Genomic DNA, 14,113 nt, shown 5'->3' on the forward strand with positions numbered 1-14,113 from the left:
TGAGAAGAAAATTGGCAATTGCATAATCAAGTAATCATTTTAAACTTTAACATAAGGAACTTCCTGCCATTAATTTCTTTCAGGCCTGACCCCAGTGTCCATCAAAATGAAAGATGAAGGGTTGGCCCCGCCAAAACAAATTAAATCATAATATCAAATGTAAAGTCATGCATATGCAGAATAAAATAAAAAAACTAGGTAGGGTTCATCTATACATTACTGTTATTATTACACCGTTTAAGAATTGAAGTTTAAAACGATTTAAATATATATATTTTTTTTTATTTATTCAAACGTCTTTTAAAAATAAAATCGTAACAATTTATCCGCACTTTAAAAGAGACAATAGTTTGAACGTACATCAGATTTTGAGTGCATTGCCTTGTATTTTTTTTGTGTAAGTTGAAGTGCACTGTATAATATTATAAGTAAATATATGTACTGGTATATATATATATATATATATATATATAGCTATAATGAGAAATGAAAACTGTTTATTTCTGGTTTGGAAGAGTGAACAGTGATTCATTGTTGCATGATATGATGATGATATGTGTCAGGTCCAAAGGGCACTAATAGATTCCTCTCCCATTGACAAAGAATTGGTGGTTGGTGCTGCTATGCTATGTGAGTGCAGGAATTTGGTTTCCATTTGAAAACACTACAACTCATAATGGTGGCCTCAGAACAGCATTGCCAAGTCTAAATTAATCATACCCTAATGCTTCTAGGAATCCAATGCTGCAACTGCTACAACCCAATGGAGTTTCAACAACTGGAACCGCATGCAAATATCCACAACACTTTTTCAGTTTAGACCATTGAAAAGGTCCAACATTGCCATCAAAGCCAAGACAAAAGTTTAGGACACTAACAAAAGGGGAACTTAAATAAAACATTTACTTATTCACGTTCAACTTCACCTTTGCTGGTTGACTTAAGCTAACACCAAACAAATAAGTTAAGTCACTTACTTCCACCCCTATAGATCCTCTTTACTGGGAAAAATAAAAGCAAAAACTAAGTACCTTATGTTGTTCCTTGTAGAAAAGTTGCATGTTTCAGATAAAGAAGGAATAATCTGCAAAAATGTAAACGGAAACTCATTAGGCTGAGACATATAAGAAGTTGCAGACTGCAGATATTCTGAGAACAAAGTTAAAGGAATCATGCTATGAGTGTAAGTGAATTAACATGTGCATGATGAGGAAAACTATGATTATGCAGAACTCAGAAGGAATAATATGATGGAGAATTGAGCCCACAGGGTTTCTTAGATACGAATTCACATAGCCCGTTTGGTCTTCTGGCCACCTCCAATTGTCAACACTGATGGAGGTGGACAGAATGCCAAAATGGCTATGGAACAAGACCTCTGAGAAACCCTAGAAGCTATATAGAGCAAAGAAAAGCAGAGGGAATGGAAATTCTGGGTGATATTTGAAGATGATGAGATGAGAGATAGGTTTTGACTAAGCAATGAGGAAGGAATAGTTTTGTATGATGAGTTTTGAAATGGGAGTGGCCTTTTGTAGAAAGGTGTAGCATGCATGGATCTGTTGGAATATTTTGGCCTTTGGGTGCTTCTGTTGCTTTCAAAGACTTTGAATCCCTTGGTTTTCTTTAGAGAAGTTTAAATTGCTGCTATATATATATATATCTGCTTAGGTGTTGTACATTTATGACAAAAATATGGTCTACTCTTTTTGAATTAAGACTTTTGTGCCCTTAGAATGCAACACTCTTTGCTTCTAATTATATCTTGAAAATGGTTAATTCTTTGACCTTGGTTGTTATGTTGTAATTTGCTTGCACTGTGATTTCACTATGCTTTTTTGACTTGCTTCCAAAGGAGGAAGCAAAATGGGCTCGCCATGTCCCCCACTCAGTTTCTAATTATTTAATTTGTCACACACTAATTTTTTACTAGTTTTTGTATCATTTATGTTGTAATTTTTGAATATAATGAGTTTAGTATATATTTTGAAATATGTTAAAAACTTTTTTAATATATCAATGCAACAAAAATAACATCAAATATCTAATAAAGAATCTATAATTCTTAATGTCAATATAGTTTAAATAATTTATATTAAGGAAAATTATACTTTCACTTTCATCCTTTACCATCCTTTATTTCTTGACATGATTTAGTGTGAATCGTTGATCGTATCAAAAATAAAATGATATATTAATTAATGATTCACATCAAACCACATAAAAAAAGTAAAAAGTGAAAATAAAAAAATTGAAGTCATATTATATTTTTTTATGTATTAAAGTTTTTACTATAAATACGTCAGTTAAACTATTAAATTGGCTTGATTGAATGATATTTGGTCAGTTTTTGGAGTCTGAATGTCTAGACATAATGATAAGAAGTGTTCGGTTGGTATATATATAAAATAAAATATCAACCATGGAAAGAGCATGCACATATATATTCAAAAGATATATTAATGTGAATGATTTAAATTTTGTTGTAGTAAATTTTCTTTTAGTTTTAAAATTGTCTCATAATCATTTTTTCTATTACATAATCATGACACACTTTTATGGAGTGTAAAACATTCTCATTCGTTTGAATCATATCCCTTTACGGCTAATTTTACTCGTTCAAAGGAAAAACTAAACAAGGTTTTTGTCTGAAATGCTGGTTCACCAAAAATGTCTCGTGGTTTTTCAAAACAGATTGGTTGCCCAGCTCTTAATATTAATGGATAACAAAATAAGACAATTAGATTAATAAGATTAATATATATGTTATGTTATCGATTTTCCTTTAATTATAATACCTTAAACAAGTTTTTTTATAGTCACTTCTAAGACAAAAATAAAAATTGAAATGGATTTATGCATTAATTCATGTGTTACGTTATAAAAAACTTTTATATAACTTTTTAAAAGTTTTATGTTTAATTTAAAAAATTCTAGTTTGACGAAATACATTCAAAATATCAATTTTATTCTTTAAAATATAATTATTTATTAAATATTTTAAAATTGATAGTTACTTTTACAAACTTTTTTTAAAATCGTTTATCTCCACTTCTTTTCTTATTTTTTATTTATCGACAGTTATTCTTTCATATTTTTTTATATATTTCACTTTATTTTTAATAAATATAATTTTATTTATATTAATTATCATCACCTACTACTATAATATCATACATATTTAAAAAATACATACACACATGCACGATAACGTATATGTTTATACTAGTATATAATATAATACGAATAGAATGAGATCATTTTTCTTTTACATATTCCTTTTTTAATTATGAATATAATATCGGATTGCAAGTCATATTTACTTTTAAAATAATTATTCATTCCTAAATATTAGTTTTAAATTGTATAACATTATATAATATCTTATTTAATTTAAAATACTTTATTTAATATTTTAAATTATATTGGTAACTTATGAATTACATCATAATATATTGTAGAATTAAAGTTTCTTTAAACTTAAGTAGGTTCAGCAATTTGATATGGCTACTTTGGAGAACAACCTTTTGGATCTTTTCCCAGTATTTCTTGAAACAACATTGAGCATTGTTCATTGTTTTTATGAAAATCAGGGTTATAAACTGAACCATATCACATAATGAAAGTGTTACCCTATGGAAGACAACAAAATGTGGTAACAGATCTTAGTTCATAAGGTTGCTTCCCCACCAATGTCTTTTTTTTTTCTCTCTTTTATTGCAGGTCCCATCCCATGATAAAAGATGCGTGATGTTCCATTTCATTAAATATTGCATTTCTTTTGAAGTCTGAATTAAAGAGAAAGGTATCTTCGTAAGTTTAACTCTGAGTATGCTACTTTTGTATATGCAGTGTTATGGTATCGTAGATGCGGAAGCACAAGATCGTAAGAATGGAAAATTAAAGAAAAGTAAGTAAAAGAACAAGAGAGAAATAACACACAAGAATTTACGTGGAAAACCTCTTTTGAATGTAAGAGAAAAAATCACATGACGATAATGAACAAAGTTCCACTATGAAAAGAAGAGTACAAATCTCTTGAATGGGAACAAGAATTCTCATCAAAATACACTCGGGAGTATATTACAAAGTGTGTCTCTCTAAATGTTTTTTTATATATTTCTTCAAGTCATGGAGATGTTATTTATAGGCTTCAAAATTGAACCAGTTAATAAGTCATATGAAAAGTTTTCAAAAACTGCACTAGTAGATAGGTCATCTGAAGAGTCTTCAAAACTTAAGCAGAATAATGATTAATAATTAGTGCTTAAATAACTAAGTAACGTGTGGTAATAGGAATTGAATGAGAACCACATATTCTAACATTCATATTAGCTTCACATACATCCATGAATATACAAATTGAACTTTTTAGAAATTGTTTTAGTATCACCTTTTTAAGTAATTGAAATAAAATTCAATAGTTTTCTTAACTTATTCTAATTAATACCTTGTTATATGGAATGCCAGAGATAGGAAGTTATAGCAATTTGATGTGGTTAATATTTTGGATCTTTTTCCAGAATGTGGTACTATGGCTTGAAGCAATTGAACATTGTTAATTCTTTCCAATGAAATGAGGGTTATAAATGGAACTCTTATACATATTCAAAGTGTTACCCCAATGGAGACAACAAAATGTGACAACACATCTTAGTTCATAAGGTTGCTTCGCCACCCAATGCCCTTTTCCCTCTTTTCTTTGCAACTGCAGGTCCCATCCCATGATAAAAGATAGCTGATGTTCCACTGCATTCAAAATATTGCATTTCATTTGAAGTCTGATTTAAAGAGAAAGGTATCTCCCCATAAGCTGAATTTTGATATATGCTTCTTTTCTGTATGTGACCGAAATATAAGATATTGACACTATTTTTAACTTAATAGCTCGAGACATTGAGTTTACACCACTGTAGTTTGTTGTTATGGTTGTGTTACTAATGTTGTTTTTATTAATTATCTCAAAACATTGAATTTATGGAATTTTTTATATGGTGTTTCATTTTGCTATTTGTATTTCATGTAAGATTTAGACTCACTTTTATTTTAGTAGTACACAAATAGTTCCACATGCATCCATGAGTATACAAATTTTTAAATAAATTTATCAGGTTTTATAGTGTGATTGGTGTCGCCAATTTCATTCAATTGTCTTTTTCTGTTACAACTCGGTTATTAGGTGGCTTCTATTTCAGTATTCTTACAAGAACTGGAAAAATAAGTGATAAAAAATTTGAAGATTCAGATAAGAAATTCTTTACATCATTCATGTGTTAATGCATGAGGAGATTCTCATGTGTTTAGGTGGAAGAAATTACAGTGAGAAGCATCTTCTCTTTTTGTGCTTACAGCTCAAAGAAAATCAATGAGTATAAGAAGTTGTTAAACTGAACTAGTTGATTGCAACAACAAAAAATTCACGCATGCAAAAGAATTTTACAAAGAAAAAGGCCTTCAATCACATAATTGGCTAAGGCATGATCCATAAAGTGAACATGTATGTGAATGGTAACATCAGGATCCACCAGCTCTGTGGTATGGCTTTATAACCTTTTGATCGATTACATGCAACCTGTTTGTCGTGATAGGAGCATGTGGTTTGATTCCTGCATTCAACAACAATAATCAAAAGAAATATGAAAAACATCATGTATAATCCTATGATGTGTTGAAACATTTAACTGTCAAAACCAAACCTACCTCGATCCACAGAATATGACAACAAAATCTGCTTTCGAACATGTTATCAGACTCGTAGGATCATCAAGTGCAAAACTATACGCTGCAGGACACACTTGTTTGAAAATTTTGGAGTAGTTTGAAGGCAAACATGTTGCAGGGTTTCCATAAGTCCCTCTGCAGCAATACTCATCAGTGTTGAAGACATCACACGCACTCCGACAACCAATAACTTTGTCACTGTCCTTCGAAGCCAACTCTGAGGGGCAATTCTGCCTCAAATCTCCATCACACCCAACAGTGCTGCAGTTTCCTGTGCCATTCATAGCTTTCACTACTATCGGTAAGTTGAAGCCATTCACAAGACTAACATCATAGTAATCAATTTCACCAAGGCTGAAGTCAGCACTTGTTGCAGGAGGGTTTCCAGGGCCAGAACAGTTCATGCTGCTGCCACACCCACCAGTTTGGCACTTTCCATTGCCGCCACTGTCAAAGTTGCATCCTGTTCTGGCCCATATCCTCCCACTCCATCCATCAGGAGCAGTATAAACAGTTGATTGTCCTGATTTCAATGTGAATCCATCGCCACTGTGGTTGTCACTGCGTGTTACTCCAGGCCATATTGTTTCCTTGCAGTAATTTACCAAGGTGAATGTCTTGCTGCTTCCTCCAAGTTCAGGTGCTGCCAACCAAAACATCAAAACAACCGTAAAAAATGGATTTTAAAACTAATTTAACCTCACAAAACCAACTTATAAAGTAAGGTTTATAGCTATTTATATACTGTAAATCTGCATTATCTCGATGTAGATGTAGGATCTTCAACATGTAATAAAAGTTTTTTACTAAGTGATATAAGTGGAACTTCAATTGGAAAACATCATGAGAAACATTTAAGGAATTGTATTTAAGGTTTACAGTATTTGGTTGGAAACGCATAAAGCTTGAAGAAGGAAATACCTGAGGCAATGAAAATGAAGATGGAGGTGAGTTTGAGCAGTGCAGTGTGTGGATTAGCCATGCTCCTTGTGTGTGTGACATTTGATGTGGTGTGAAGGGTTGTTATTTAAGAGGACAGTGAAAGAATACGTGAGGAAGAGAGTTTGTGAACAATACTGACAACCTAAACAAGCTTCCTTGCTTAATCAGACCAAAAATACCTTGCCCGCTTATGTAACACTGATATCTTCAAATTTCATATGTTATGCACCTTTACGCACTTTTCACTAATCTTACAAGCATTTCCTTTTCTTTTTTTTCTTTAATTTTCTCCTGTTTTAAGAGAATCAAAGTAACTGAGATATCTCATTTAGAGGATCATGTTTTAACTGACATGGTTGGTCAGATAAAGATGGATTATCTTTTCCTTTTTCAACTGTTTCGTTCAAATTATGGGAAAATGACACCACTTAAGATGCAGAACAATATATAACGCATATACTGCAGAATCGCAGAATTGACATGAAAAAAATTAACAATGTTCAAAATCGAATTGCCCTGAGGGATGCTTGTTTCTGAAGTGCACGTAGGACCTTTTCTTCCTCCGAAAGGAACTTTTCCAGTTAGAACATAGAATCTCAAAGCAAAGCATTGCAAAACTGTGCACGTCATGGATCTATTTGTTCACTCACATTCTATAGCTGAGGTTTCTCAAGGACTTTCTATATAGCTCAATTATAAGAAATCCAAGAAAACTCTCAAGGACTGTTCTGGAACCTTCCATTTCCCTTTTTCTCTCCAAATTTCAGGTTCTGCATAACATTAACTGCAATATAATAGAATCAGTAATGTGCAAAGCTTTTTAAATCGTTCCATAACTTTGATTTTGATCTGAAACGGTTCCTGTAAAGAAAGATCAAGAAAAGGTTACAGTGATGCCTCTATTTTATAGTTTATTGATACAGATAGCTAGATTACAAAATTTTGTGTTCTCAACAATTCAGTACTTAAATGTTTCAATTTTCGTTAATTTTGTTTAATTTGGTCATTTTTGTTAATATCGTTTAAATAATTAACAGTAATAAATCGTGACGGTCACGTGTTATTTCGTGATTATTATTATTATTATTTTAAAAAATTATTTATTTTTGAAAAAAATGTCTATGTGTCAATCTTATGCCATATATCAAAGTTAATATTTTATATTCAATTTGGTGCAAATATTCGTTATTTTTGTTTAATTTAGTCTCATTTTTTTTAAATAAACCAATTTTGTCCTTCTTCCTATTAAAACTAAATTTAATTTTTATATAAATGTTATAATGATGTTTTTATTAAAATTCACATTTTTGTTAAATATTTTGGTTGAGGGTTATAATTAGTTTAAAGTTAGAACAAAAATTTTAAAGTTTAAATTAAATACAATATTGGTCCCAATTTTCATCTAGTTTGGTCAATATGGTCCTCATTTTTTTTGTTCAATAAAATCCTAATTCTGGTCAATTTGGTCCTTTTTTGTAACAATGTTTAAATCATTAATGGAACACTACAGCCTGACACTGTTTGCATTGTGTGTTCTGTATTTATTACGAGACTCATTAATGTATTGTATGAGACAAATTTTAATTTATTTTGAAATGAAAATTGGGGATAAATAGGGAAATAGGGTTTGCAATGCATGAAAGATAGTGGATGTGGGTTTTTTCGTGGCTTGAAGAAAGTGGTTCTGCAAAGTCCTTCATCCCCCTATGTGCGTTGTTTCGGGAGGTATGTCTCTTTTTCAATCTTTTTCTCTTATCGTAATAGTTGGGGGTAGCATTGTTGTAAGAGTTCCTCTCCTGGTGGTGGTTCAAAGGGAATCTGCTTAACCTGATTTGTAGTTGGAGAGCTGGTAACCATGAGAATAATGAAAATTTCAAAGAACATTGGTAAACAATTTTGGGGTCGTCCTAATTACAAGTTCCAACTAATAATATCATTTAATAGAAATATCTATTATTTTGTGTTGAATAACAAAGTGGTTCTTCTAATGTGGTGTGGTGCAACTAATTTAAATTGTGTTGTGAAAAAAATGTTTATGAAAGGATGCTATTATCGCCAGACAAAAGAGGAAGATATTTGATCTGGAGAATTCAACTTAGGGTTTCGAAAAAAAGGATCCAATTATTAGTAGGGGTGGGTTGTATTGTTAATGCAATGAACATAGTCTTGGTGTCTTTAATGTTCAAAATTTGAGGTGTTCATGTTTGCAATCTTCATTTTGTTTTGTTATATATGTTAAAAAATGAATAAATGAATTAATGTTTATGTTTTGTTCAAATAAATTTCAATTTTCGTAAAATTGTTATGGTAATCCTTGTTTATGTAGTTCATTGTACAAAACTTGTGAATTAATATATAATAACAATACACCAAATAATTTGCTAAATAGTAAATAACATTAATGTTTGACAAAAATAATACAAAGTGCTTAATGTATTTGACCACAAATGCCTAAGTACATGCAACATTTCCTCAATTAGGTGTCATTCTTCCTTAACTCCCGATCTTCAAACCTTTTTTATTTTCTTTGGTCTTCCCGACAATCTTATTTTAAGTGGGAGTTGAACATCAGGAAAACAAGTTATTCCCCATATAAGGTGGCCATTTACTCGATAAATGATGGACCCATATGTTTATTCATATATGGATCGTATGAACCAAATTGGTATGTAGTCTTTTGTATTCAAATTTAAGAATTTCATAGCTACAATTGCATTGTAACAAGGCATGGCAGTGATGAGCCATTTCTTGCAATTGTAGTCTTAAGTGTCTATGTTGAGTGTATATTTATCTCCAATCATGGAGATGTGCCTTACTTCAAACACTTTTTGTCCTGACCAGCTGTCAAATATAATAAGTACACATTAAGTAAAAAAGAAGAAGTCAAAGGTGGAATATTTAAAAAAATGTAAAAAATTACATATATAGCTACCTCGGGATCCAATATTTTGTTATATGTGATTCTTTTTGAAATATGTTATGAATCTTTAAGGAGATAGAACCTTATAAAGTTGTGACCTTCAATTTTTTGGTAGCCCACATTTTCATCATATAAAGCCTATTTTCGTTTGGTATGATTATAAAGAGTTTACTTCTTGCATTAACAATGATACTATTGAAAGTTTCATTCATATTGTTGACAAATGTGTCACATATGACATGACCAGTAAACCTAGATCTAGACCAAAACTTGCATAAATGATTAAGAGAAATGTTTAAAGGAGAAAGACAAATAATAAGTAAAGTAGTTAATGTCTTGCTGAGTTTAAAAGACTATATTGAGAGAATAACTATGAAATATTTATAATTATCAACATTTACTTCTTTTATATTTCTTATTTATCTTTCTCAAATCCGAGGATGTGTTTGTAGTCACCCTTCATATAAGATTCTTCAATTTTTTGCCAGAATTTTTTTCTTCTAAAATTTACATACAAATATTGCATGCAAAATCTTTTATAAGATATTTTTTGATAAAAAAAGTGTTTTCAATTATTTAATCTATAACATGTTTCACAGAATTTTCCGATCCAAGCATTAATATTTCTGACATTTTCAATAACTCCACAAAAGTTCAATAAAAAACCATGGGGTTAAAAAAAATAATCACCCTTGAAAATTTATGCAATACATAAATAGGTAAATAACAGACCAACATGATTCAATCTAATAATAGAGTTTTACAGAAATGGAAGATCAGATTTATATTTTATTGCCACAATTATTTTAAAGTAAAGGAATATACATATGTAACAATTTTGTTTATTTTATTATTATGTGGAAACAATATAGTAAGAAGAATCGATAAAAATTATTAACTGTCATGATGTGATTTTTAAATAGGTTGATAAGGACAAATTATTTTTAAAAAATTTTATGTTATTTTTTAAAATATATTTATGAATATTGATTTTAATATTTTAAAATATATTAACAAAATAATAATATACCAATGTCAACGTATTTTAAATGCTTAACACAGAAAATGATGTGAGGAAATCCGACAATAAATTTGAACTCGATAATCGATAACGACTATAATTAATCCAAAGTGAAAAAGTATATACAAAAATGACATAATAAACAACTTTAAATTTAACTCATTTTTCATTCAAAAGCTCAAAATATAAAACTTTATTTAATATAAAAAAAAAAGCTCATTCTCACTTAAACCGTAAGGCATTAAATACTAACAATAAGTTTATGATAAACTTTGAAGATTAATCTACAGTCTATATCACCCTGATAACTCTGTTTAAGTATTTTAAATCCTAACTTAGTGTTATCCAATACTCATAACTTATTGTCTTCATCGTGGTATTGATAACTTCAATCTAAAATTGAACTCTAAACTCATCATAATCAAGATTCTTTAACAGGTTAAACTGTATTTGAACATAATGAATGAGATAAAATAGTAAAATATTGTGAGAGTATGGTTTTCAAATTTCGAAATACCGAATAAAAACCATGTCCTCTTTAAACTCCCGCTCCCTTCTCTATCACTTTCTCTCACTGTTGCCAATTAAGAGAGAGAGAAAAAGGGTTCCTCTATCGCCACCCCATCCCATCCAGATCTTCCATGCTACCCTTTTTCCATTCCTATTAGGTAAGCTTCCTCAATTCACTTCTAACTCTCTTCACTCTTCTCTTTCTCAGTTCTATCTACACAAACCTTTTTTTGTTTCACTTTCTCAATGTTTCATTTACTTTCTATATCATGCTAGATTAAAAATGTCATTTTTCTTAATGCAAATCTGAGAACCTTCGTTAATTGGCATCTGGGTATTCTTCTTCTGCATTCCCATATGCTACATTGGACTGGAATTTGTTGACACGCTGTATTGTTTTTATAGTTAGTGCTTCGTTCAAAGAAGGAGAGATTGTTTCGATGTTTGGCTTCCCTGTTACTAGACAGTTAATCTGACAGCTGAAGTTGTAGAAAGTTGTAAAATTCACCGTTCAATCAGTGTTTTCTTGTCTTGAGTTTTTCGATGTTTATTTTCCTCGTAGGTTGGTCATAGGATGTATGAAATTTGAGGGAGATTGTTGTTTGTGGTTTATGGACTTTTCTAATACTTGTGCATGTCAAGTTCGTGTGTTTTTTTGTTTACTAAAATTGTGAAAAAACAATGTTTTGTTGTCTGTGTTGTGTTTTTGTTATAGTATCTGGGCCAGATAAGGTGGTGTGGTTCATGTAACCAACCACAGATTAAGGTTTGTTGTTGCTGTTGTGTTGTGTGTGGTTTTCATAACAAAAGAGGAATAATGTGGTGTGATCTATGTGGTCAATTTTTCGCTTAATGAGATAAAACTTTTGTTTTGTTGTTGTTGTTGCTGTTGTGTATTTTTTTTCTCATTCAAGCCGAATGATATAGTGTGATGCATGCGACCAATTTTAACTGCATCATTTTGATTTTGAAAGATGGTGTTGATTCCGTGCACATGTTGACAACTATCTATTTGATTCTTCATTCTTGTTGTCAGCTATGGATGCTCTCCCTGATGCCATTCTCCAATGTATCTTATCCCGAATCACCAGTGCTCGTGACGTTTCATCATGCAATTGTGTTTCCAAGCGATGGAAGGACTCCACCCCGTATGTAAGAACCCTCTATTTTCCTCGCAATTCATTTGACTCCCCATTGTCTTCTGAGGGTGCTGCTGACATCGTCATCAAAAAAATGGTGTCAAGAGTGGTGAAGTTAGAGGAGCTAATTGTGTATAGCCCCTTTTCCGCTAATGGCCTTGCATCATGGCTCTCATTGGTGGGGCATTCTCTTCTTCAGCTTGAGCTCCGAATGGACAACCTTAATGACAATCGTGAGACCCCTTCCAAATTGGACTATGTTGCCTTTGCTAAGAATTTGGAGTCTCTGAAACTGTGGGGAGTGTTGATGGTGCGTACCCCCAACTGGGATGTGTTTCCAAACCTCAAGAACCTTGAGATTATTGGTGCGAAATTTGAGGATCATGTGCTGATTGCGGTGCTTCACACATGTCCGGTTCTCACTAGATTGTTGCTGCTTGGATGTGAAGGAGTTAGATCCTTATCTATCGAATTGCCATATTTGGAGCAGTGTAAGCTGGATTTTTACGGGATGGGGAACTCTTCTCTCATTCTGATTTCACCCAAAATTGAGTCCCTTGAGGTACAAGGCTGTAGCTGGATTAGGGTTCCTGAAACCAAGCATTTGAGGGAACTTTCCATATCCAACACCTCAGGTAGTTAACTCGTTGTTGTTGTTGTTGTTACTGTTTTAATGTTTATATGTTTGTTGTTGACTGTTGTCTCAATTATATGATATGAAACTATTTGTGTCTCTACTTGTGTTCTTGGATTGTTTGTTCATTAGGAAAAAGGTAGATAGTTTTTTCTATCTATAATTAGTTTGTCTTTGATAACCTATACTGATCTTCTATGCAAAACTTTATTACTTGAATAATTACATTATTTTGGTGAAATTCTAATTTGAGAATATACCAAAAGCATTTATGTTTTTTCCCCTTTATTTCAGTTTAATTAACTTTCCTTTAAATTGATATGGTTTCAGGGAGAGTATACATGGTTGATTTTGGGAACCTTTCAGCTCTGGAATTCCTGTCTATGAGGGGAATTCAGTGGTGCTGGGATGCCATATGCAAAATGTTGAGAATGGCAAGTGAGGTGAAACACCTCTTTATGAAGGTTGAATTCAGTGGGGACTATGATGCACTTCAACCCTTTCCAGAGATTGATTTTGTTGACTTCTTCAACAGTCATCAAAAGCTGCAAAAGTTTGATATCCATGGAGCCATGTTTGCAGCACTATGCCAGAAGAACAGTCTGAAACATGTAAGTTCATAACATCATCATCATCACCCTTCTGATTAAGGGTTCTTGTTCTATATTTCAATTCATCTAATGGGAATATTTCACAGGTGGATTCAGGGTTTGTGATTCCATTTCTTGAGGAGGTTGTGATCACAGTGAGGTCACCTCTCAATGCTGAACAGAAACTGACTACACTTGAATCATTGCTCAAGTACGGGAAAAGTCTTAGGAGCATGGTTATAAAGATTCTGGAGATGAAAAGCTGCCATAGAAGTGTCGAAGACTTTTTTGACGAGATTTGCAGGTTCAGATACATGAACCGTAACGTAGTTAGAATAGAATAAATAAAGCTCACCAAGAAGCTATTATTATTTCTTCATGCCTTCATAATTTAAGACGATTTTCTTCTGAATTTGGTTAACTTTTTTTCTGGTTTACAATTTTGGTGTATTTCATTTGAAAATTGAGTCTTGGTTTAGTAAATTTGGAGAATAAATTTAGCATCCCTTCCATGATTCTAGAAAATTGCAGATGCTCTGAAGATCCTAATGTTTTTCTTTTCCTGTTTAAAGGATTATTATTCATGGTTACATTGCACCATTTTCAATTTTATTCTTCTTTTCAGAGAAAAAAGTT

General features: G+C 31.7%; 2 protein-coding genes and 1 long non-coding RNA gene across 4 annotated transcripts; 1 reads left to right on the forward strand and 2 right to left on the reverse strand.

Annotated features, from left to right (window-relative positions):
* Nucleotides 1-501: 501 nt before the first annotated feature.
* Nucleotides 502-1,604, reverse strand: LOC114177165. The gene is made up of 3 exons (XR_003603103.1): nucleotides 1,198-1,604; nucleotides 1,032-1,084; nucleotides 502-778 (listed from the first exon to the last, which is right to left on the reverse strand). It is a non-coding gene; the product is annotated as an uncharacterized LOC114177165 (long non-coding RNA).
* Nucleotides 1,605-5,450: 3,846 nt separating this feature from the next.
* LOC114177164 (pathogenesis-related protein 5-like) lies at nucleotides 5,451-6,763 on the reverse strand. Its single transcript, XM_028062419.1, has 3 exons — nucleotides 6,643-6,763; nucleotides 5,701-6,364; nucleotides 5,451-5,606 (listed from the first exon to the last, which is right to left on the reverse strand). Exons 1-3 carry the CDS (start codon nucleotides 6,701-6,703, stop codon nucleotides 5,471-5,473), a joined length of 861 nt encoding a protein of 286 aa, XP_027918220.1. The 5' UTR covers nucleotides 6,704-6,763; the 3' UTR covers nucleotides 5,451-5,470.
* Nucleotides 6,764-11,163: 4,400 nt separating this feature from the next.
* On the forward strand, nucleotides 11,164-13,997 carry LOC114177055 (F-box protein At1g10780-like). Of its 2 annotated transcripts, none has more exons than XM_028062282.1 (4): nucleotides 11,164-11,272; nucleotides 12,151-12,888; nucleotides 13,218-13,498; nucleotides 13,585-13,997. In XM_028062282.1, exons 2-4 carry the CDS (start codon nucleotides 12,153-12,155, stop codon nucleotides 13,819-13,821), a joined length of 1,254 nt encoding a protein of 417 aa, XP_027918083.1. In that variant the 5' UTR covers nucleotides 11,164-11,272; nucleotides 12,151-12,152; the 3' UTR covers nucleotides 13,822-13,997. The 2 variants fall into 2 exon arrangements, with proteins under 2 accessions (XP_027918083.1, XP_027918084.1); XM_028062283.1 differs by lacking the exon at nucleotides 11,164-11,272 and adding an exon at nucleotides 11,299-11,448.
* The last annotated feature ends 116 nt before the right edge of the window (nucleotides 13,998-14,113 follow it).

The sequence above is a fragment of the Vigna unguiculata genome, chromosome 3 (assembly GCF_004118075.2).
Source record: "Vigna unguiculata cultivar IT97K-499-35 chromosome 3, ASM411807v1, whole genome shotgun sequence".
NCBI classification, from domain to species: domain Eukaryota; kingdom Viridiplantae; phylum Streptophyta; class Magnoliopsida; order Fabales; family Fabaceae; genus Vigna; species Vigna unguiculata.